This window comes from Coffea arabica, chromosome 1c, assembly GCF_036785885.1.
Source record: "Coffea arabica cultivar ET-39 chromosome 1c, Coffea Arabica ET-39 HiFi, whole genome shotgun sequence".
NCBI lineage: Eukaryota > Viridiplantae > Streptophyta > Magnoliopsida > Gentianales > Rubiaceae > Coffea > Coffea arabica.
Genome location: NC_092310.1, coordinates 10,169,662 through 10,191,273, shown reverse-complemented (window position 1 = coordinate 10,191,273; position 21,612 = coordinate 10,169,662). Strand labels below are relative to the sequence as shown.

At 36.8% G+C, this 21,612-nt stretch overlaps 2 protein-coding genes across 2 annotated transcripts; one reads left to right on the top strand and one right to left on the bottom strand.

Moving 5' to 3' along the window:
• Positions 1-9,302: 9,302 nt before the first annotated feature.
• LOC140010232 (beta-glucosidase 12-like) lies at positions 9,303-13,756 on the top strand. Its single transcript, XM_072056808.1, has 12 exons — positions 9,303-9,360; positions 9,783-9,841; positions 10,061-10,136; positions 10,244-10,321; positions 10,419-10,506; positions 10,892-11,147; positions 11,249-11,364; positions 12,285-12,505; positions 12,632-12,663; positions 12,796-12,898; positions 13,172-13,280; positions 13,418-13,756. Exons 3-12 carry the CDS (start codon positions 10,085-10,087, stop codon positions 13,581-13,583), a joined length of 1,221 nt encoding a protein of 406 aa, XP_071912909.1. The 5' UTR covers positions 9,303-9,360; positions 9,783-9,841; positions 10,061-10,084; the 3' UTR covers positions 13,584-13,756.
• Positions 13,757-15,772: 2,016 nt separating this feature from the next.
• On the bottom strand, positions 15,773-21,273 carry LOC140038926 (uncharacterized). The gene is made up of 5 exons (XM_072084575.1): positions 20,821-21,273; positions 19,975-20,604; positions 19,511-19,714; positions 16,769-19,423; positions 15,773-16,648 (listed from the first exon to the last, which is right to left on the bottom strand). Exons 1-5 carry the CDS (start codon positions 21,271-21,273, stop codon positions 15,773-15,775), a joined length of 4,818 nt encoding a protein of 1,605 aa, XP_071940676.1.
• Positions 21,274-21,612: the final 339 nt, after the last annotated feature.

Genomic DNA, 21,612 nt, shown 5'->3' with positions numbered 1-21,612 from the left:
AATTGCCAAAATTTTGAATGAATAATCCAAATTGCCTTGTGCAATTGTGAAGTTCGTTTTACCTTGTTACAAAATTTGATAAAAAATAAGGAATATGCACAAAATCTCAAACCCACTTTCAACGCTTATCTCCACTATTTTAAACCTTTCATATACCTACATCTCAAATTAGTACCACTATCATCATCACCACCGCTCTCATCAGTCCCTAAATTTTAAAATCTCAATCTAAGTTACAAAAGAAAAAAACAGTATTGTTAAATTAAAAAAAAAATTCACTAACTATAATAATATAACATCCCATCCCTCAAATGTTGGAGTACCAATACATGCTCCGTTGTATTTAAATCTTCAGCTTACATCTTCTTCTATTCATCTTTAGATCTTTCAAGCCAAGATAAAATTAATTTGTAATATGTTAGAATTATGTTGAGGACATAATTAGTTATTCTATAAGTGAACCGTGTTTTTGTTTCCATTGAATATTTAATTGTGCGGTACATTCCTATGCACAAGATTAGGAGCGTATTATTTAATTGCATGAAAAATATTAATATATTAAGATTATTATGGTCATTTTATAGGGTCAAGAGAGGTAAGTGTAATATTGAAAACCTCAAGGGTACTAGATGAAATTGTCAGAAATCTCGGGGGAGATTTCTGAAATTATCCCTAGATGAAAACAAGTTTAAGATTTGTATCTCTTCGGAGTACTAAGTAGCGAAAATTCTACTTAGATCAGTATATATAATATTTTTCACACAAATTGTACAAGCTTGCTAATAATAGTAGCCAACAATATACGATACAAAAAAATAAATTACTTCAGATGAGTCAAGCCAGACTTTTGGTATTCCAACATGCTAATAATAGTAGATAACAATATATGGTACAAAAATATATTACTTCAGACGTAATCAAACTTATAGTAAATAATAGTTAATAACATTATTTTAGTCCCTAATCTTTAAATGTCACTTCAATCTAGTCATTAAAACACTTTCCCCGAAGATTCTTTTTCTAAACTGTCATTAATTTTTTTATTAACACCAAATTTACCAAATAAACTTGTAAAAGTAAATGACTTGGAAAACTACAATAACACATAATGATTAAGTAATTACACATAACAATTCTAAAACGATAACTTAGAAACGAATAATAAGTTACAATTAGTTTCAAAATGATAGTAGCATTTTTCGCTCAAACTGGCGCTTGTTACCACTGAATAGCATCCAAATCTACAGTAGGGTTATTATACAACCATATAAGAGTTATTCCTCTACCAAATTTCATAGATAAATAAGTACGGAAAGTTGGTTAACTAAAACACCCAAGTTTCTAAAATTTCAAGGCAAAACTGCCTTGTGTACAAAATGTCCTTTTTCTAAGCTTTTGGCCAAATGAAATCCTTGCAAACATCGTATATTTTAGTAGACAATGTTTATTAAACATCCAAGATATATTTGATGGTGATTAACACCAAGAATCTCGAATTAACAAGTCCCAATCGAGTTTAGCAACAATTTTGCCCAAAAGGAGAATTTTCCTTCAAGAAGTCAGTTTCGAAATACGGCCACAAATCCCTCAATTCAACTCAGAATTGGACATGGTTTGTGGCGTTGGAAAACACTTTCATTAATCTACATTTTCTCAGAAGAAACCATTTTCAAAATCCATCCACAACTAGCTCACATTTGAGCATCAAGTGGTAGTTCGTGTTCTGCCTTGTAGTGAACCAACGAAATAGGACAGAAAACTTCAAACGAATGGTTTGGCTCACACAAGTGGAATCAGGACGTGCATTTTGTACCAATAGAAATCTGGGAATGTTTAGTTTCCAGTGCCATAAACGGCACTTGATTTCGACATCGGAGTAAAAGGTTATAGCCGAAACAACAGGACTGCCTAGGCAATCCGGGAAAATTTTCCAGTTCTGCCATACTTTGGAAATCAACACATTTGACCAACCAAATCATGTTATTTTTCAACGCAACTTTCTACACTATCCATATAACATTTATACATCATAAACAAGCCATTAGAACCTCAAAATTTTGCACCAAAGTGCACGAACAGGGCAGGGGTAAAATGATCACTTTTGCTCATTGCACCATCCTTGAGTTTCTATCAATAACCCAACATTATCCCACCAATTTGAGCATTAAACCAACATTAATATCATCATCAATCATCAAATCAGTCCATCCAACCAAAGTGGAAGTTCATAGAACCCACACAACAATTTTTCCAACATAACAATCTACCCATAAGCATGCATAAGCTTAGATGTGCAATACTACTTCCATAAAGTAAGATTTAAAGGGTTGATCGTCCATTACCTCTCTTGATGAACTAGAACAGAATTTTCGGTCCAATGAATGCCCAAGAAAACAGTGGAAAGCAGCCCTCTTTCTTAGCTTGATGGAATCTCCAAGTGCTTATCTAAGAGTGGTTGAAATTTGAAGTGAAATAGAGAAAATTTGGTGAAGGAATTAGGATGGAATTGGAGTTGTTTTTCTCCTTTGTTAGTTCGGCTGTTGAGAGTGAGGAGAGAGAGAGAAAAATCTTATGGAGCTTGCTTCTTGAAGGTAGCTTAATGGTTAAGTATTGGGTGCACAAAGTCAACCGCAAATAGTGCGCGTGCGCGCGCATTTTATGCTCGATTTCTCTTAAGTTTGTTGCACTAGTGCACCAAATGTCTAATGCACTTATATTCATATAAATATTATTCACTCTTACTTGCCCCTAACTAAGGATCTAAAGTCCCTCAATTAAATCGCGCGTGTGAAAACGCGTATTTCCAATTTAAGCGCGATAACGCGAAATCTCTAAGAAATTCTTATAACGATAGTACCACTAACTATCACTTGAATACTTAGGCATAAAAACACCTATTTTAAGACCATTGTGCAAGCCTCTAATTTTCCAAGCTTATTGTATCCTCGAATTGATTATTGACTCCAATCACGTATTCACTATTTTCACTTAACGAGCTTCCAAAAATTAAATTTTGAAACAAGTCACTTTAAAAATATAACTAAGCTATAAATCCATATAATTAGGTCTAAAAAGGTTAGAAAATAATATTCAGGGCAATTGGCCAAATAAATAGTTAAATGAGCTTGAATTAGGAATTTAAAATAAGTGAATTTTGTGAGTTTTCGCATGAGCCTTGTATTACTTCCTCAAATCTCCAATAAATTTGTATCAGCGCGTCTTTCGGAAAATTATCGACGCGCAAGCGGTATACACTTACTTAGAACTCATTCACCTTTAATTCCTCAATTAACTTTTCTTTATCTACTATTGATCATTCTTAATTCAACAATATTAATACACTCCCGATTCAAGTATAGCCTCGAAAAACGTGTACTCGTTATTCCGAACTAAACGAATTTTCGAAATTTGAATTTTCCAACAAAACGCTTTAAAATATAAAAGAGGCGTTTTTCTATATAAATGGATTTTTAAATGGTCGAAATAAATAATTCGGAGAAAATGAGTAAATAAATATTTAAATAAACTTGTAATATTCGATAAATAAGAAAATTTTCGGGTTCTCACCGAGGAACTCATCCTTTAAACAAACCCTTGGTACACAACCATGACTTGTTTCCAACGAACCCTTGTTTTCCAATTTGTACAGTCCAATTCGTGACTTGTTTGTGGCTTGTTGTCTTGTTCCTTGCGTCTTGAATCGTTTAGAGTAAAAAAAAAATTGATATTGTTCATCGGCACTGGCAGGGTTACTAGGATCAACGAAGTAATTCTTTCTATTTACCAACTTGTGCTAAATTCAAGAATTATTAAATTCACCCTGGCTCTTGATACCAACTGGTGCGATTCTTGTCATGCCAAGACGAATCAAGAATGTGAACCACAAGCCCTGGACTTAGATGAGAGTCAACGTTTGGGGGATGGAATTGGTAATCAATCTTGGACCGCTCAAGAAAGATTAGAATGGGTAGAAGAATGCCACAATCAAGGTGAATACTTGATTGATAAATTGATGAATCACCTTAGGCCTATTCTAAGATGTTCAAGGATGGCCTTCACAAGCCAAAAAAAGCTCTCTCTCTCTCAAAAAAGAATTTCTGGAATTTTTTTTTCAAATTTATTGAATGTGTCTAAAATGATCAACCTAAGGCTTTTTATAGCCTTTTACAAGACTTAATACTCCTAACCCTACTATAACTCACTTAACTAAATCTTAACTACTAAGAATTAACTCAACCCACGGCCAACGATGGTCAATATGACCTTAAGCCTTTTATTAACTAATTGACTTAAATGGCTAAATTCAAAGTTGTAATTAACCAAACGACATGAAACAATGGAAATAAACCACAAACAGCTAATAAACTAGACCATTCGGCCAAGACACAAGGTGACAACCTTAGCTTGATGCAAACGGACTTGATAAGCTTCAAAACCAGCTAGATCCCGTATCAGCTGTCAAGAAGAAGATCATCTTATCCTTCCACCTGTTGAAATTGGTTCCGGTTCCAACTTGACAAAGTCTTGATTCGTCACCTTGTTAATAGATTCTCGAGTAGACTCCATACCAACCTCAAATAACACTTTAAGATTGTTGGAGAAAATGGGGATTCCTAGTGTATGGAACCTGCTACAAAGCTATCACAAGAATAATATCAAGACTTTAACTAAACAAATTTTGGAGAATTCAAGAGAGTTTCCAAGACGTGAAATCACTCTCATTAAGGTGTTATTTGCCTCCACTATCTTGCTAACCGGGTTAAGATGGCAAATTACCTCTAAGATACAATGGAAACAAAAACTAGCCTATAGCAAGTTTAAGTTTAGTTTTCACAAGAAAGGGATGCAAGCAGTTGGTTTTGCAAATCTAAGATAGTCTAAGCACAAGTTTTTTTTCAAGAGAGGTTTAGACTACCTCTATTTATAGGCAAACCAAGATTAAAAGTACATGAACTTCACTTAATGTCCATTTATGAATATAGTATACCAAATACATGAACTAATGAACTTAATGTATCTTCATTTAATGTTCATCCATGAATTTAGTACTTCAAGTACATGAATTGAATAGTTCCATGAACTAATGAACTTAAGAAGATAAATCAATGTACCTTCACTTAATATTCATTTATGAATTTAGTACACCAAATATATGAATTGAGTGATTTCATAAATGAACTAATGAACTTGAAAAGATACATCAATGTACCAATGAATCTTATAGAAAATTCAAAAATCAAACTTCTAGACATGAAAAGAAACATCATGTCACAAGTCATGATCAATTTTCATACTACAAACTAATTTCCAACACATATGTCTGTTTACATCGATTATGTTTATATGTTATTGTAACAAAATATGTTTTTCTATGTAACATATTGCACTGGCTCCTTGGAACTTGGAACTGATCAAAGATTGTTAATCAGTGGAAGTATAGGGATATCACGCTGCCGACCGCGAATTGGACGCTCAACTGAAGACAGCTGGAGAAGATGTGATATGGAAAACATTTGAAAAATTCGAGCACGATGAACCGATTGGAAATAACGGAGGTAATCAGGTGAATCCCTCGATCGTATAACCGTTAATTTCTTATTCACTAGTGCTGGATTGTGCCTAGAAACTAAAGATTTGTGTATCTTTGGAATTCGAAGTCAACAGATTTCTAAAATAGATCGTTATATTTTTAACTGTTATAATATTCGTCGTGCTAGTTGCATACATGTTATAACTTAAACTCGAGCTTTTCCAGCTGACGGCCAGCAAAAACAAATCATGTTGATTTCACTTTCGATCCTACCAATCGCGTTTTCCCTATTTTTTATTATTGTCATTTTTCATCTCTATTTTCTACCTCTCTTCTGTTTTCTCTTTTCTTTCTTCTTTTGCAACTCCTTAAAGAAGTCTATGGTGAATACACAACCAACAGAAATTTATAAATACTAGCACTGGTGAATTGTTAGTAGTCCTAATTTAGTACTTGCATATCAAATCTCAAACGTAAACAAAGGTCACCCTCGTTTTTATTTCTAATTGTACAATCTTGTAATTAAATAATACTTGTTAACATACCGCTACATGGTCGAAAACTAAAAATGGTACAGGATAGTGCCTAGAAACTAAAGATTTGTGTTTCTTTGGAATTCGACGTCAACAGATTCCTAAAATGGATCTTATATTTTTAACAGTTATAATATTCTTCGTGCAAAATGCACACATGTTACAGTAAAAAAATGAGCCTGGTGCAAAATAAAACCTCATGCTTGCATCTAAATTCAATACATCTTAAAAGTTGGAAATAACTGTCCACAGAGAAGTGTTCTTGAAAGAGTGATGACATTGCTGTATCTGGAGTTCATCCCACTGAATTGCATCTTAAAGAGCAAGAGGGGATGGAGGAGGAGGGAGGAAGGACGGGGAGGGTGAGGAAGGGGGGAGGAGGAGGGGTGGAGAGTGTGGCAGTTAGGAGTGGCAATCGAGTCAAAAACAGGTTAACGGGTCAAGTCAAGAATTGGGTATAACAGGAGATCCGTTGACCCGAATACAACCCACTAACCTTTGACTGGTCAATATGCCTGACTCGAACACAAGATTTTTAGGTTAGCGGGTCACCCGAATGACCAGAAACATAATTCCAATTTACTAATCTACTGCTATAATTTCTAACAAAACCAATTCTGCCTGCCCAAGACTAATTATATAATCATTTACTAAAAATCTCAATAAAATAATCTCAAACCAAATCTGAAATAAATTAAAAATTAAAACACCGTAACTGTATTTTATCGCAAGCCAAATCTGAAATAAATTAAGATATTTTTAAAGTAAGAAATAACATAATACATAATTTGTCCAAATATAGCAATTCCAACTTCACACAAATTAAACAAATTCATTTAGGATTAAGTGTCTAATGCCTTTGGGAAAAAAATAACTTAGTTTAGTTAGATAAAAAAAAATTTTATATTTATTAAATTATTTTTAATTCATAAACAGGTTATCGGGTCAACCCATGGGTGACCTGAATTCGACCTGTTTTCTTTTCGAATTCATCGGGTTCGACCAGATTCTGACCTGAACCTACGAATTCTCAACCCAAACACATTAATTTTGTATTAGATTCACGTTGTAGTTTTAGGTCATGTCAGAAATTGTCACCCTTAGTGGCAACAGTGGAGGACAGAGGAGGTGAGGAAGGTGGTGGTATCTAATGGATGGTGATGGAAATTAATAAAATTGAAAAAAAAATACTCCAATAAAAAGCACAGCAGAATACATTTCCAAAAAACACACAATCTATACAACCCATCTCCAGTAGAAAATTTTTCAAATACACTACTATAGTGTAATTTTTTAAATACACCTCAAAAACATCTAATCCATATGACTCATCTGCAATAGAAAGTTTTTTACATACAGTACTAAAGTATAATTTTTTAAAAACACCTGATCCGTACGGTTCAGTTATAGTGGAAAGTTTTTCAAATACAGCACTATAGTGTATTTTTTTCAAAATACCATTAAAAACTCCTAATCCATACGATACATCTATAGTGGAAAGTTTTCAAATAAAACACAATAGTGTAATTTTTCAAAATACTATTAAAAACACCTAATCCACACGATCCATAGAATATCAAGCCTAGAAAATTCAACTGTACCTACAGAATGAACTAGAAATATACTTTATGTGGCAAACAAAACTTTGACAAATTTAAACTTAAGTATATAACATAACACATTTTCAAGTTTTTGTTGAGGCAAGAGTTTAAAATTATAATGACAGTTCAAACCCCTCCGCACTGCCTTCTACTTCTTTCGAGGAATACATCTGTTAGTCATCATTTGTAAATTAAAAAACATAATTAGCCAGCCTCGCATATGTTGATGCATTTTTCCAACATTTTGTAAATCTTGATTCTTGCACAAAAAAGCTACTCAATTTTCACAAAAGAATAATATTGTCATCCAAATTCAAGGTGCAAAAGAATTTACAGAGTCTTGATGCAAAAAGGTTCTACCATGTCCTTAAGATTTTTCAGTTTGTTTTGGTACAAAAACGTTAACTTTGGCTTGGGATGAGCTAATTTCCCTTTCTCCTTAATCTTTTCGAAAATAAAAAGAAATTAAGAGAAGAAATATATACTTTCCTCTAGAAATCTGAATGTTAAAAGTATACCTTCTACCCAAAGTAATAAAAAAGAAAAAACTTCTACCAAAAATAAGAGAAAATAAAAAGAACAAGAAACTATGTTTGACAATATCTTGAGCATTATAACAGAAAATTTAGTGTTTGAGGATTATATACATTGAACTTTTCAAACAGAAAACATTAAATGGTCATTTGGCATAGAGTTTTGAAACTGAAAGAAATCTTGAAAAAAAAAAACTATTTTATTCTACAAATGTGTTGACCTAATCTTCTTCCATCGAAGCTTCCCATGTATTTAGGGATCACGAGCATGGTTTTGCATGTGCCTGAGCCTGAACGTGCATTAATGAATACGATAAACTATGGTTCATTACAAAGGCAAATCCAACGAAATTCCATCCTCGAAGGAAACTCACTCCTTCTTCCCTATATATATAGCTTATGCTCGTCTAGCAATTTGCAACCCTAAAACAAGCCATGGAATTCCTTGGGCATCTCCTTCTTGCTGCACTTCTAGTTAGTTTTAATTTGCTTGCAGCAAATGCCCAACACCGCGGAGTATTTCCAAGTGCTCGTGCCTTAAATAAAATTGATCGTAGTGCTGTCCCCTTATCTCCAAGCTTTGGTATAGATGTACTCAACCGGAGCAGTTTTCCAAAAGGGTTCATCTTTGGGGCTGCATCTTCTGCTTATCAGGTTCGCGATCTATTTATATGTAGTATACATGTAGTTCGGGTGCTCATTCAATAGGTCATTATTGTAATGCTAGACTCTAGCTTTCGTTCCCATTAAGTCAGTTATGCTTCTCATTTCTAGGTGTTCTAAAATATTTGTTATGCTTAAGAGGTCAAAGCATAATTTTTCTCAATCTTCATTTTATCTTGTCCCATTTAATTATAGTACCTCTTTTTTTTTGTTAATTATTAATTTTTTGCGTATTGGAAGATAAGGGAGGGAATCATATTGGACAACATTACTATAACTAAATTTATCTCTAAAAAGTTCTTATTATCTTTCTCCTTTCGTTTTTTTTTTCCTCCTCTGTAAGCATTCCTAAAAGGTTAGAAGTGAAATAAGGATTCAAATATTGCAACGCTGAGAATAATTACGGTTTTCTCCATTTTTTTTTTAACAGGTTGAAGGCGCTTGGAACATTGATGGCAAAGGTCCAAGCAACTGGGATGTTTTCACTCACAAATTCCCAGGTTTACAGCCATTTTGATGCACAGATCTTCATTACTTCAGAATAGATACATTGCATATAGTTTGCTAAGATGTGAACCACTTCTAATATTTCAAATGACCAAATTTGGTCAAGGATATAGATTAAACATTCTGAAAATGGCAAGGGCTTAAAGGCATTTAATTTTGGGCAAGTTATTTACATGAAAAACGTATACTTTTGAGAATTTAATATTGCTATTAGTATATTGGTCCATCTATCCTATTAATTATTAATTACTACAACAAAAGAAAAAACAAAATTTTGGTCTATGCTATTAAGTTTCGCACTTCTAATGATTACTACTCTCCCTTCTCCAAATTATTCAGCATATCCCAGTAAATTGTTGCACAAAAAAAAATTGTCAAAACTAATAGCCTGACCAACTCCATTCTGAAACTACAGGTAAAATATCAAATGGTAGTAACGGAGATGTGGCAGCAGACTCCTACCATCGATATAAGGTAATGCAAACCAAAAATTTTTGCTCAAATAAGTTAATAGTAAAGCTAAAATATCATACATGGAAAAATAGGGCACAAAAATCAACGAGCCCCGAAAAAAATATATCTTATTAAAAAAAGAAATTTCTGTTACTTTTGTTTATTTACGTTGACTACAATCATTGCCACAAAAAAAAAAAATTGAACTACGTCTACAATGCTATCTTTCTCATGTGACAGGAGGATATCAAACTCTTGAAGGAAATGAATGCAGATTCTTATCGCTTCTCAATTTCTTGGCCTAGAGTAATACCTTGTAAGGCCTCACTATGTAAACCTTTATCTAGCAACAGTTTATTATCTACCCAGTTTACCCAAATTGGAATATATTATATTGTTACTAATCTATAAAATGATTTGCAGATGGCAAGATTAGCAAAGGCATAAATGAGAAAGGAATAGAGTACTACAATAACCTCATAGACGAAATTCTAGCTTATGGTATATAAAAATCCAATGCTTTTTAAGACCATATGATCTTGATCATTTGGTTGTGTTCATCATCTAATTCAACATCTTTGAAATTTGAAATGCACAGGTTTAAAGCCAGTTGTGACAATTTTTCACTGGGACTTGCCCCAAGCCTTAGATGAAGAGTATGGAAGCTTCTTGAGTCCTAAAATTATGTAAGTCAAGATCCCTCTTCCTATAATACTACTATCACAACCTAATTGATATTAATGAACTCTAAACATGGGTGATAATTTAGTCTACAAGCAACACAAAATAGTTTATTTTCCAAAAAGAAAAGGAAAGCGAAAAAGGAGCAAAAATAGTTTATCTTGTTTATTCCACATATATCCAGTATAGCAAAACATGATTCTGCGCACACTAAATATTATAGCAAATATAACAACTGGTTGGAACCATATAGAAGACAACCTTCACTTGCCCTATTCTATCAAATTCAGCCCAAGAAATCATTTATGCAATCCAATGATAGTGTTCTATATACTGTAAGAGTCAAGATGCTTTTGGCTCTTGGATTTGATGACGTTTTATACTTTCCAGAAAGGATTTTCATGACTACGCAAATCTATTGTTTGCGAGGTTTGGTGATCGAGTGAAAGATTGGATCACATTCAATGAACCTTGGACCTTTAGTTCAAATGGTTATGATAGTGGAACCTCTGCTCCTGGTCGATGTTCTGCTTGGATGAATAATAACTGCACCGGTGGAAATTCAGGGACAGAACCCTACTTGGTGGCACATCACCAACTTTTGGCTCATGCTGATGTAGTTAAATTATACAGGAGAGTGTATCAGGTTATTGTTGCACTTCTAATTCAAACTAACATAGAATTTGATCGTAATCAATATTGAGTTCCATAATTACTATTACTAATTGAATTGTGCATATGTTTTAGGCTCGCCAAAAAGGACAAATTGGGATTACACTAGTCGCTGAATGGATGGTGCCATTTTCAAATTCACCTCTTGATCAACGAGCAGCCATTCGTGCCCTTGATTTCATGTTTGGATGGTAAGTGTGCCAATAAACGTTTGATGAAGAAGATTGCTAACAAAGTATGTATATAAATGACCTTTTAAAAAAAAAAAAAACCCTTTGGAAAAAAATAAGAAGTTTTTTGGGCCCTCATTGAGGCTTTAGGAAATCGAAGGCTCTCTCGGCTTAAATACAATTAAGTTGTACTAGTTCAACATGATTTTGTCCAAGCATCTAACTTCCAATTTTAAAGCTTCACTTGGCAATTTATTATTATTATTATTATTACTTTAACGGCTTTCCAATGGATACCTAATCTTCCAATGTAAAATTTTCTTTCACCATAGTGTTTTTCCCAATTGGTGCGCAGCCAGCACCCAATGGTGCACCTAATTTAAATAAAAATATTATATGAATGTGAACACTGAGAATTATATTGTTTTTCTTGGTAATAACACCTCAAAACTCTCTTACCGAATGCCAATTGATCACTTGCTTGCTAAACAAGTTACTGCATGTCCAAGAGTTTTTGAAGTCTGTAATAACCTTTATTTTCACCAACATCTTTACAAATTAGATAGCCACATACTATAATTATGTAGGATGTTAACTTCTTGTATTAGTCCCCATTTTAACACTTACCCATAGAAATGCCCCGCGTACACAGATTAATATTCTCATGTAATATTAGGAATGCTTTCTGTTAGAAAGATCAAGGTCTCTTAAAATTTTCATGTTCAACATGAGGAAACGTCTAGTTCTCCTCTTGTAAAGTCACGTCCTGGGAATAAAATTTGGAGTGGTGTCAGCCCCCGTAAATGGGGTTAGTCAAAAAAACAAAAGAGTGCATGCCTACAGAGCTACCACCTATTCAATTAAACGCTACAGTCAATGATTTTTTTTTTTTTTACCTTGGCTAGATATTGACACCTATTTTGTATTGGCATGTGTTACAGGTTTATGAACCCTTTGGTATATGGTGATTATCCCGCTTCAATGAGAATTCTTGTCCGCGACCGACTTCCCAAATTTACACCAAAGCAATCTAAAGAATTGATAGGGTCATATGATTTTCTTGGATTAAATTACTACACAGCTAATTATGTTGCCCATATTACAACTCCTCCGAATAAGGTGAATTTAAGCTATAGCACAGACCAGCGAGTTAACCGTACACGTGAGTTTACTTCTGCTTGCAGGATATATAGTTTCAAATTTTGCAAACATTTTACCAGAAATTTATTCATTATTTATTTTTATTATTAAAGTTTGAATAACTTAACGTTGCGCACTATAATGTCAGCGAGCCGCAATGGGAAGCTCATTGGCGCACAGGTAATTAAAATGTTTTAATAGCGTACAATTATATTATATCTTCCAAGTTCCAACGTTGAATTTTAATAAATCAATTGATATTTTGAAAATATTTTGTATAACTCCATGCAAATTTCGAAACTGACTATGCAGGCTGGTTCAACTTGGCTTCATATTTATCCAAAAGGGATTTGGGATCTCCTTCTCTATGTAAAAACAAAATACAAAGATCCAATCATTTACATTACAGAAAATGGTACCTCTCAGCACTTTTCTTCTTCTCCTCCTCCTTTTAATATATATATATATATAGATATAATTTTATTAATGTGCTCTCTTAGTAACAGTACTCTTCTCTTGTGCTCTCTTCTTCTTCGCCTTCTTATTCTTCTTCTTCTTCTTTTTTATGTAATTTTCATCAAATCACAAGAATAATTGATACCACATGCACTCCTACATGTTACTCTATTAACCGGCAATAATGGATACCCAATGTACATTAATCTCAATTTATATCTTATTGTTTCAGGGGTTGATGAAGTAAATAATCCCACATTACCACTTAAGCAAGCTCTTCAAGACAGCTTTAGAATCCGATACTACTATCAGCACCTTCAGTATGTTCGAAAAGCAATCAAGTGAGTATCTCCAAATACGTCAATGAAAATCATGAAACAAATTGCTTGGTCAAGTTAATTAAACTTTATATTTTGAACCCATTAATGGGGCTTTATTTCTCTAACCTTTGTTCATTTTGTGTTTCATATAATTGTAGAAATGGTGTTAGGGTGATGGCATACTATGGATGGGCAATTATTGACAATTTTGAGTGGAGTGCTGGATATAGTGTCCGTTTTGGAATCAATTATGTAGACTATAGTACCTTAAAAAGATTCCGTAAGCTCTCTTCTTACTGGTTTGAGAGATTCCTCCGCAAGTAAAAAATTCACATATCATTCAGCAGCAACATGAGGTCGCCATGCTTAGTTCTATTCCACTACGAAGATGCAACAAAGTGGGAGATAACATTTGCAGAACTTTATTCAGTTTCTATGCTTTTTTTTTTTTTACTAATTCAGTTTCTATGCTTTGATTCAATAATTGAAAAATAAAGAAGCGTGAATTGTAAGACTTCTTGTTGTTCATCAATATTATTAATTTTTTTAACAGAATTTTCTCATAATATCACTCAATTTCCTAATATTTTGAGTTCGATCATTATGGTCCTTTAAGTTTAAGCAATTATAACTAGAAATTTTTAAATGAAATAATATGTGAATTGAATTAAAATATATGATAAATATGATCCTAAATTTCTAATAAAACACTTTGTATTGGCGAAACATTAGTGGAGCTTTTGTCCCTGGTCGATGTTCTGGCTGGACGCAAAATAATTGTACCGGTGGAGATTCAAGCACCGAACTATATTTGGCAGCACATCACCAGCCTTTAGCTCCTACTGAAGTAGTAGGGCTATACAAGAAACACCATCAGGTTTTCTACTTTAACAAATTATTATTATTTTTTTTAACAAACGATACCAATTTTATATATATTAACACTTGAAATTACAAGAGTTAATTACAAAACGGGGTAACTACCCCCATATCTTTCCTAGCTAGTTCAGATAACCAAGATGGGAATGATCCCTCCCATTCAATTATCCTAACTGATTTAACTGCAAATTGAGCCAAAGCATGGCTACAAGTATTAGCAGTCCTGGGAATAAACAAAAACACACAACAGTCAAAGTTCTTCTTCAAATCTTCAATGTCATCCAGGATCGTTTGCAACATACAATCCTGTCTATTGCTTGAGTTGATTAGGCTTACCACACATTTGCAATCAGATTGGACCTCTATTGTAGTCCATCCTGCATTTTTGGCCATTTCCAACGCACTCCTTATTGCCATTGCTTCCTCGATTGCTGGTACTCCTCTCCTCCGGGTCACGATGCCTTTAGCTTTCACTATCTTTCCACGCCAATTCCGCGCAATGATCCCCAGGCCTGTCCGGACCATCTTAGCTGAGAGTGCCGCATCCGTGTTTATCCTTATCACCCCTTCTTTAGGTGGTTCCCATATCTGTTGTGATTGCCCATTGTCCACGGCTGGTGTAGCTGGTCTTCCATTGGTTTCATTGCAAGCTTCATACTCAAGCCATTCACTGTGAGCTTTGTCGATAATCAGTTTTGCATTCCCCCTCTCAGCTTGGAAGGTCATTTTGTTTCTAGCCTTCCACACTTGCCATAAAATGCTAACCGTAAGCTGGATTCTGTCCAGGCCATGCGCCTTCTTTGCTGAATGCATCACAGCAACCCACCAGTTCCAAAAGTTGCCTTGTAGTTCAGCAATCCCATCCCATTTCACTGGAGCAAGCTTCCATACCACTTTGGCAGTTGGGCAAAAGAATAACATATGTTCAATGGTTTCAGCATTGTCACCACAGCAGGAACATATGTTACTTCCCTTTCCTATCCTCTTAAAAAGTGTTTCATTTGCAAGCAAGGCATTCTGTAGGCATCTCCATAGGAAGTGTTTTAGTTTCAGCTTGATATTCAAACTCCATAGCTTTTTCCACACCGTATGTTTCCTAATTTCCCAACTCGTCTCAGGCTCATGTGCCGTTTTGCTCCTCATATTGGCAACTGTCCCTTTTGCGACAGCATAGCCAGTCTTTACTGTGTAGCTTCCAGATTGGCTATACTGCCAATAAAACCTGTCTTTCCTGCCAAAAATACTAAGAGGGATGCTGGAGATGAGAGTGATGTCTTCACTCCTGAACCACATCTGCAGGAGATCAGATTTCCACCTCCCATCCTCAATTAATTCATGGACATATACGAGTGGGCAGCTTGTTGGTCTTGGAGTTGATACACAACCATTGGTCGATCCAGGTATCCACTTATCCTCCCAAATCCTCACTGTTCTACCATCCCCCACCCGCTTCCATAGCCCTTGTTGCAATAACTCTCCTCCCTTGTGGATACTTTTCCAGCACCAAGAAGCCATATTCTTTCAAATCCACTCATGTTTGGTTTTTTTTTTGTCGAAACGTTAGATGATTTTATAAATAGTAAATCTATACAGATTCAAGTAAAGACTTGAAAGAACATTACAGTCAGTGTATCCTAACACTGAGGAATCCAAAATTCCTGATCCTCTATCAATTCAAGCGCTTGCATGCTCAGCCAGTGATTAATATGGTTACTATTCCAATTTACTAAACAAAAAGAGCACATGTGGAACAAGGACTGAAGGCTGTCGAAATCCTCCATCAGAGTGACCATGCGCATATCCTGAACTTTCCTTTGCTGAATGAGATTGTACGTTCGTTTGTTCTGGATTTGCACTTCAATCCTTTCCATTTGTTGCCCAGCAGCTTTACACAGCAGAAGTTTGATGGCTGTTAGTTCGTCTATGACTTGGTGACCAGAACTTCTTTCTTGTAAGGTCCAGCCTCGCATCATGTTTTGATTGTCCCTAGAGACTGTGACTCCTATTCCCACTTGAGGCGTGACTTTACTTCTTTCTGCTGCAAACCTTAATCTCAGAATGTCTTCCATTTCTTCCTGGTGCTGGGGGGGTTCCATCTGTTCCCTTGTTCCTTCTGTACTCGACCTTAAAGTCTTTGTCGCTGCCTCTTCATACTCCAACCATTCCTCCTGAGCTTTTTGTATTATTCTCAGAGGGGGGTACTGCTTAGCATTGAACTCCTTTGCATTTCTACCTTTCCAGATTTGCCATAGAATATTCGCTGTTAGGGAGATGTGTTTGTTTCCCTCAATCCTCTTGGTAGCTTCCAGCAATGTATCCCACCACCTACTAAAGTTACCATGCTGATCTAGTAGGCCTTCCCACTGAATAGGTGACATTTTCCACACTACTTTGACCTGGTTGCAATCAAGCAGAGCATGCTCAATCGTCTCACCTTGCTCACCACAATTTCTGCATATTGGATCACCTTGTTTGGTTCTATCAAAGATGAGTTGTCTAACTGGTAACACCTGGTTCAGGCATTTCCACAAGAAAATCTTCACCTTATGTTTGATATTCAGCTTCCACAGGTGCTTCTAGCATTTTTTCCTATTCGAGCTCCAGCTTGTACCAGTTACCTCCTTGTTTACCTGCTCACGTTCCATCAGGCCTTCAGCTTGTACTTTGTAGGCTGATCTCACTGTATAGTTCCCATTTGAGCTGTGAACCCAGTAATTGTTGTCCTCTCTGTTGGTTAGGCTTATGGGGATGCTTAGAATGCACTCTGCCTCCTTGGCACTAAAGTTTCTGAAAATCAGATTTTTGTTCCATCTCTTCTGGATGATCAGCTCCTCTACTTTAAGCAGATTACATCCCTGTGGTTTCTGTGAAATAACCTTTCCTTGATGGTTATCCGGCAACCAGCTATCCTCCCATATATTGGTACTCTTCCCATTGCCTATTCTTCTCCTGGTTCCTAGCTCTACCAGTTGCCTTGCTCCCATCAGACCCTTCCAAATCCAAGATGCATTCCCAGCTACTTTGCACTTAAGCAGCGATTGTTTGGGATGGTATTTGTCCTTAAGCACTTTACTAACCAACAGATTTGGTTGTGTGATTAGCCTCCAAACTTGCTTTCCCAGTAGAGCTGTATTGAATGCCCCTAGCTCATGAAAACCCAACCCTCCTTCTTTTCTGTCCATTGACATTTTATCCCAAGCTCTCCAGTGCATCTTGTTCCTTCCATTTGCTTCACCCCACCAGTAGTTTGCCATCACCGCATTAACCTCTTTGCATGTCTGCTTTGGTATCTTGAAGCATGACATCGTATACGTTGGCATTGCCATTACAACAGATTTGAGCATCACCTCTTTGCCTGCCGCACTTAACAGCTTGTTTTTCCATTTTTTCAACCTCTGTTGGATATTATCTCTAATATAGCCAAACAGTTGTTGTTTCGAACCTGTGACCACCATAGGGAGTCCCAAGTACTTGCCTTGGTTGACCTTCTGGATATTTCCGAGTGCTTGGCAAACTTCCACCTTGGCTTCCTGTTCCAGATTCGTACTGAAAATGACTGAGGATTTTTCTAGGTTGATCAGCTGTCTAGTGCCTCTTTCATACACCTGGAGTATCCTCCTCAGCTCTGAAGCATTTTGATAGTCAGCTTTGCAGAAGATCAGGGAATCATCTGCCAAAAACAAGTGAGTTAACCGAGGCCCTTGTCTACTGATTCGCATTCCTTCCATTCTTCTATCCGTTGCTGCCTTCTGGAGGAGATTAGTGAAGCCTTCAGAGCAAAGCAGGAATAGATAGGGTGACAGCGGATCACCCTGTCTAATTCCCCTTTGTGGTATCACGTATTCCTTCACCTCTCCGTTGATCATGAAGGAGTAGGAAACCGAAGAAATGCAACTCATTATCCAGCTCCTCCATGTTTCATTGAAACCCATCCTCTGCATTACCGCTTCCAGAAATCCCCATTCTATCCTGTCATAAGCTTTTGACATATCTAATTTCACAGTCATAAAACCTTCTTTCCCAAGTCTTTTGTTTTTGAGATAATGTAGGAACTCATGGGAAATCATTATGTTATCTAAAATTTGCCTGCCAGGGATAAAAGCAGATTGATTTTTACTAATGCAGTAGTGAAGGACTGGTTTTAATCTGTTAGCAAGGATCTTAGCTATGATTTTATACACAGTTGTGCATAAGCTAATGGGTCTATAGTGCTTAAGAGATGTAGGAATCATGACTTTAGGAATGAGAGAAATAATGGTGTGATTGACAGACTTAATGAGATGACCCGTGTGGAAGAAGGTTTGAATAGCACCAACCAGATCTTTTTTGATTATGTTCCAAAATTTCTGAAAGAAAATAGGCGGCATACCATCTATACCTGGTGCTTTGTCTGGGTTCATGGAGAAGAGGGCAGCTCTAATTTCCTCCTCTCCCACAGGTTTAGTTAAATTTGCATTCACTTTCTCAGAAATCGTGTGTGGTATACCATCCAAGACCTCTTCCATATCCCGTGGTTCTGATGTTGTGAAGAGCAGCCTATAGTAGTCAGCAATTTCCACACCTAGCTCTTCCTCACTTTTAGTCCAAGTGCCATCCTCTCTTTGTATCTCCGTCATTCTATTCCTTCTCCTTCTCCTCTCCACGCTGGCATGAAAGAAGCTGGTGTTCTTATCACCTGCTTTCAACCATTGCAGCCTAGCTTTCTGTCTCCAGTAGACTTCCTCTTCTCTATATGTCTCTTTCAATTTCTTTTTTAGACCATTTCTGATATCCTTCTTGTTTTCCACGTCCCTAGTTTTCAGCTCCTGCAGTTGGCTCTTGAGCACTTCAATATCCTTCCTCGCATTACCTTGTACCTTGTTTTTCCATTGCAACAAATTCACCCTACACCTCTTCACTTTCTGGATTACTCTATACATCCGTGTGCCTTCATCTTCTTGATCCCAAGCCTGTTTGATGATATCATTGATCTCTGGATTTTGGAGCCACCTTTTATCAAAATAGAACCTTTTCTTCCTCTTATTCTGACCTGGCTTGGTATCAAAGATTAGCATACTATGGTCAGAAGAAAAGGTGTCCTGGTGTTTACATATGACCCTCTCAAAGGTTTGGAGCCAGGAATAGCTACACAACCCTCTATCCAGCCTTTGTTTCACTTCCCCAGCTCCCTCCCAATTGTTACACCAAGTCCATGGGTGTCCCTCAAAACCCACATCCATCAGTTGGTTGTCGTTAATGAAATCCTTAAAAGCTTTGAAACTGCTCTCCTCCCTCCAATTGCCACCCTATTTCTCCTCATTTGACACTATGTCATTAAAATCCCCTGCTATTAGCCACTTGTCCCCCCACAATCTTTTCCTCGCCTGAAGCACCTTCCATTGCTGCTTCCTTACTTGATCCTCACAATCAGCATAGACACCTATAAACCACCAGTCACACTTTCCTTCCTTGTCCTCAATCTGAGCTTCAATAGTGAAAGCAGTCTTAATCACTTGTTTTATTCTTATATCCTCCTTCCATAGCAGAGCCATACCTCCAGCCTTGTGCATAGCCTCTACAAAAACAGCTTCCTCAAACTGCAGAATATTTTTTATTTTTTCCATATATTTACTTCTATTTTTGGTCTCACATAAGAACACTATGTCTGGAGAGGAGAGGTTCTTCACCTCTCTCAACTGGGGAATTGTCAAGGGACTCCCCACACCTTGACAATTCCACACCAGTACCCTCATTTAAACCTTTGGGTCCTTAAAGGGTTGGACCCCTCTCCCTTATCTCCTGGCTTTGATTCTTTGCTTTCCCCTCCCACCTTCTTTCTCTTTCCTTCCAGACTTACCTCCTCATCAATGTCCATGTCACGTTCCCCCTGAGTTCCTTTCCTTTTCCCATACTTCCTTTCCCTCAAGGTATTCGAACTCAACTCCTGTAGTGATTGTCTTTGTTTCTTAGGCGACCTTAACACTCTCAGTATTCTTCTAGCCTGTTTCACCAGAGCCTCTTTCACCTTAGGTCCTCTCAAAGTTGCCATGCCTTCCTCCTCCCATACTGGTGTATTTTCCTTATTGCTTTCAGACCATGGTGTTTGGACTGTTGCTTGTGCTTTTTCCTCCTCCAGCATTATACAATCACCACTTGATTCCCTAACCTCTTTGCCTTCTTCCTGTCCTGTTCCATCGGTTACCATCGTGCAATGCAAGCCAACCTCCCCACCCGCTGCCTCCTCCCCTTTGTTCCAGCTCCTTATGTCCTGATCAGTTTTCCTAACTGACTCTAGAGGCTTGACTAGTGTTAGTTCCCCGCATTCCTTATAGTCACCTTCCTGTGCCCTCTGGATCGCTCTATCATTCATAATCCTGCCTTCCTCCCCATTATCCTTTTTGGTTTTACTCATAGAGCTTGTCTCATTGTGTGCGCCTATCCCTATCTCCTGCTCCTCAGGTTCCCTTTGCTCCTTCCATTCTCCATCCTGAAGCCTCCAATGGTGATTTTGAGGATTGAACACTATGCTAGCCTGATTGTTCTGAGGGTGTTTCCTTATAGTGCCAGCTCGCAGCCAAGGACCAAACTAGTTATCCTTTTTCCTTTCCCCACTATTTCCTTGTCTCAGACACGTCCTTTCACTATGTCCTATAATTCCACAATTATAGCAAAAGTCCGGACACCTCTCATATTTAAAACATGCCCATTTAGTTGTTTCTCCCACTTTCACAATAGATCCTCGAAGCAAAGGTTTAGTAATGTCTGCCATCACTAAGATTTTCAGGTGTCTTCCTTCTTTCCCTCCCGTCTGAGGAACAATCACCTCTCTAACCTTATGAAAACTTGCACATATCTTTTTGCCTGCTTCCTTAGACATCCAATGTACCGGCAAATTCCAAACCTGAATCCATAAAGGAGCTATCCTGAAGGCCCTGTCATCCTCCTCAATACCTTCGTACCATTCACTCAAAACCAACATTTGGTTATCAATTATCCATGGTCCCCCTAGCAGAATCCTCTGTCTTTCACTCTCTGAAGGTAAAATGAACTGGAACAAGTTGACTCCTAGCTCCACCACTTGCAGATCTCTAGGATAACTCCAAGCAGCTACCACAAAATTCTTGATCCCGGTGTAGTTGGCCACTTTTTCACCCATTACCTTGCCAATCACACTATTTTTACACTCCTTAATTCCCCCCACTTAGTTCCTCCTTCTCCAGACTCGCCAATTGAAGCTCTGCACTAGAAAGATCAAAGTTTTGCAAGATTTCTGCCAGCTCATCCGCCATACTAACAGCAGTTCTGGATGGTATACCACACACAGCTCTGAGGGTTTGCAGATCTACCTTCCTGCGGAACAAAAGGCAAGCTCTACCCTATTCTACCACAAAAAAACTCTAGCTGAAAAAGAAAAAAGATACTGACTCTCAACTTGGGAAGGAAAACTATGGCTGAGAACTTACCTGTCGTCGCTCACTTGAGTAGCACGAAGTTC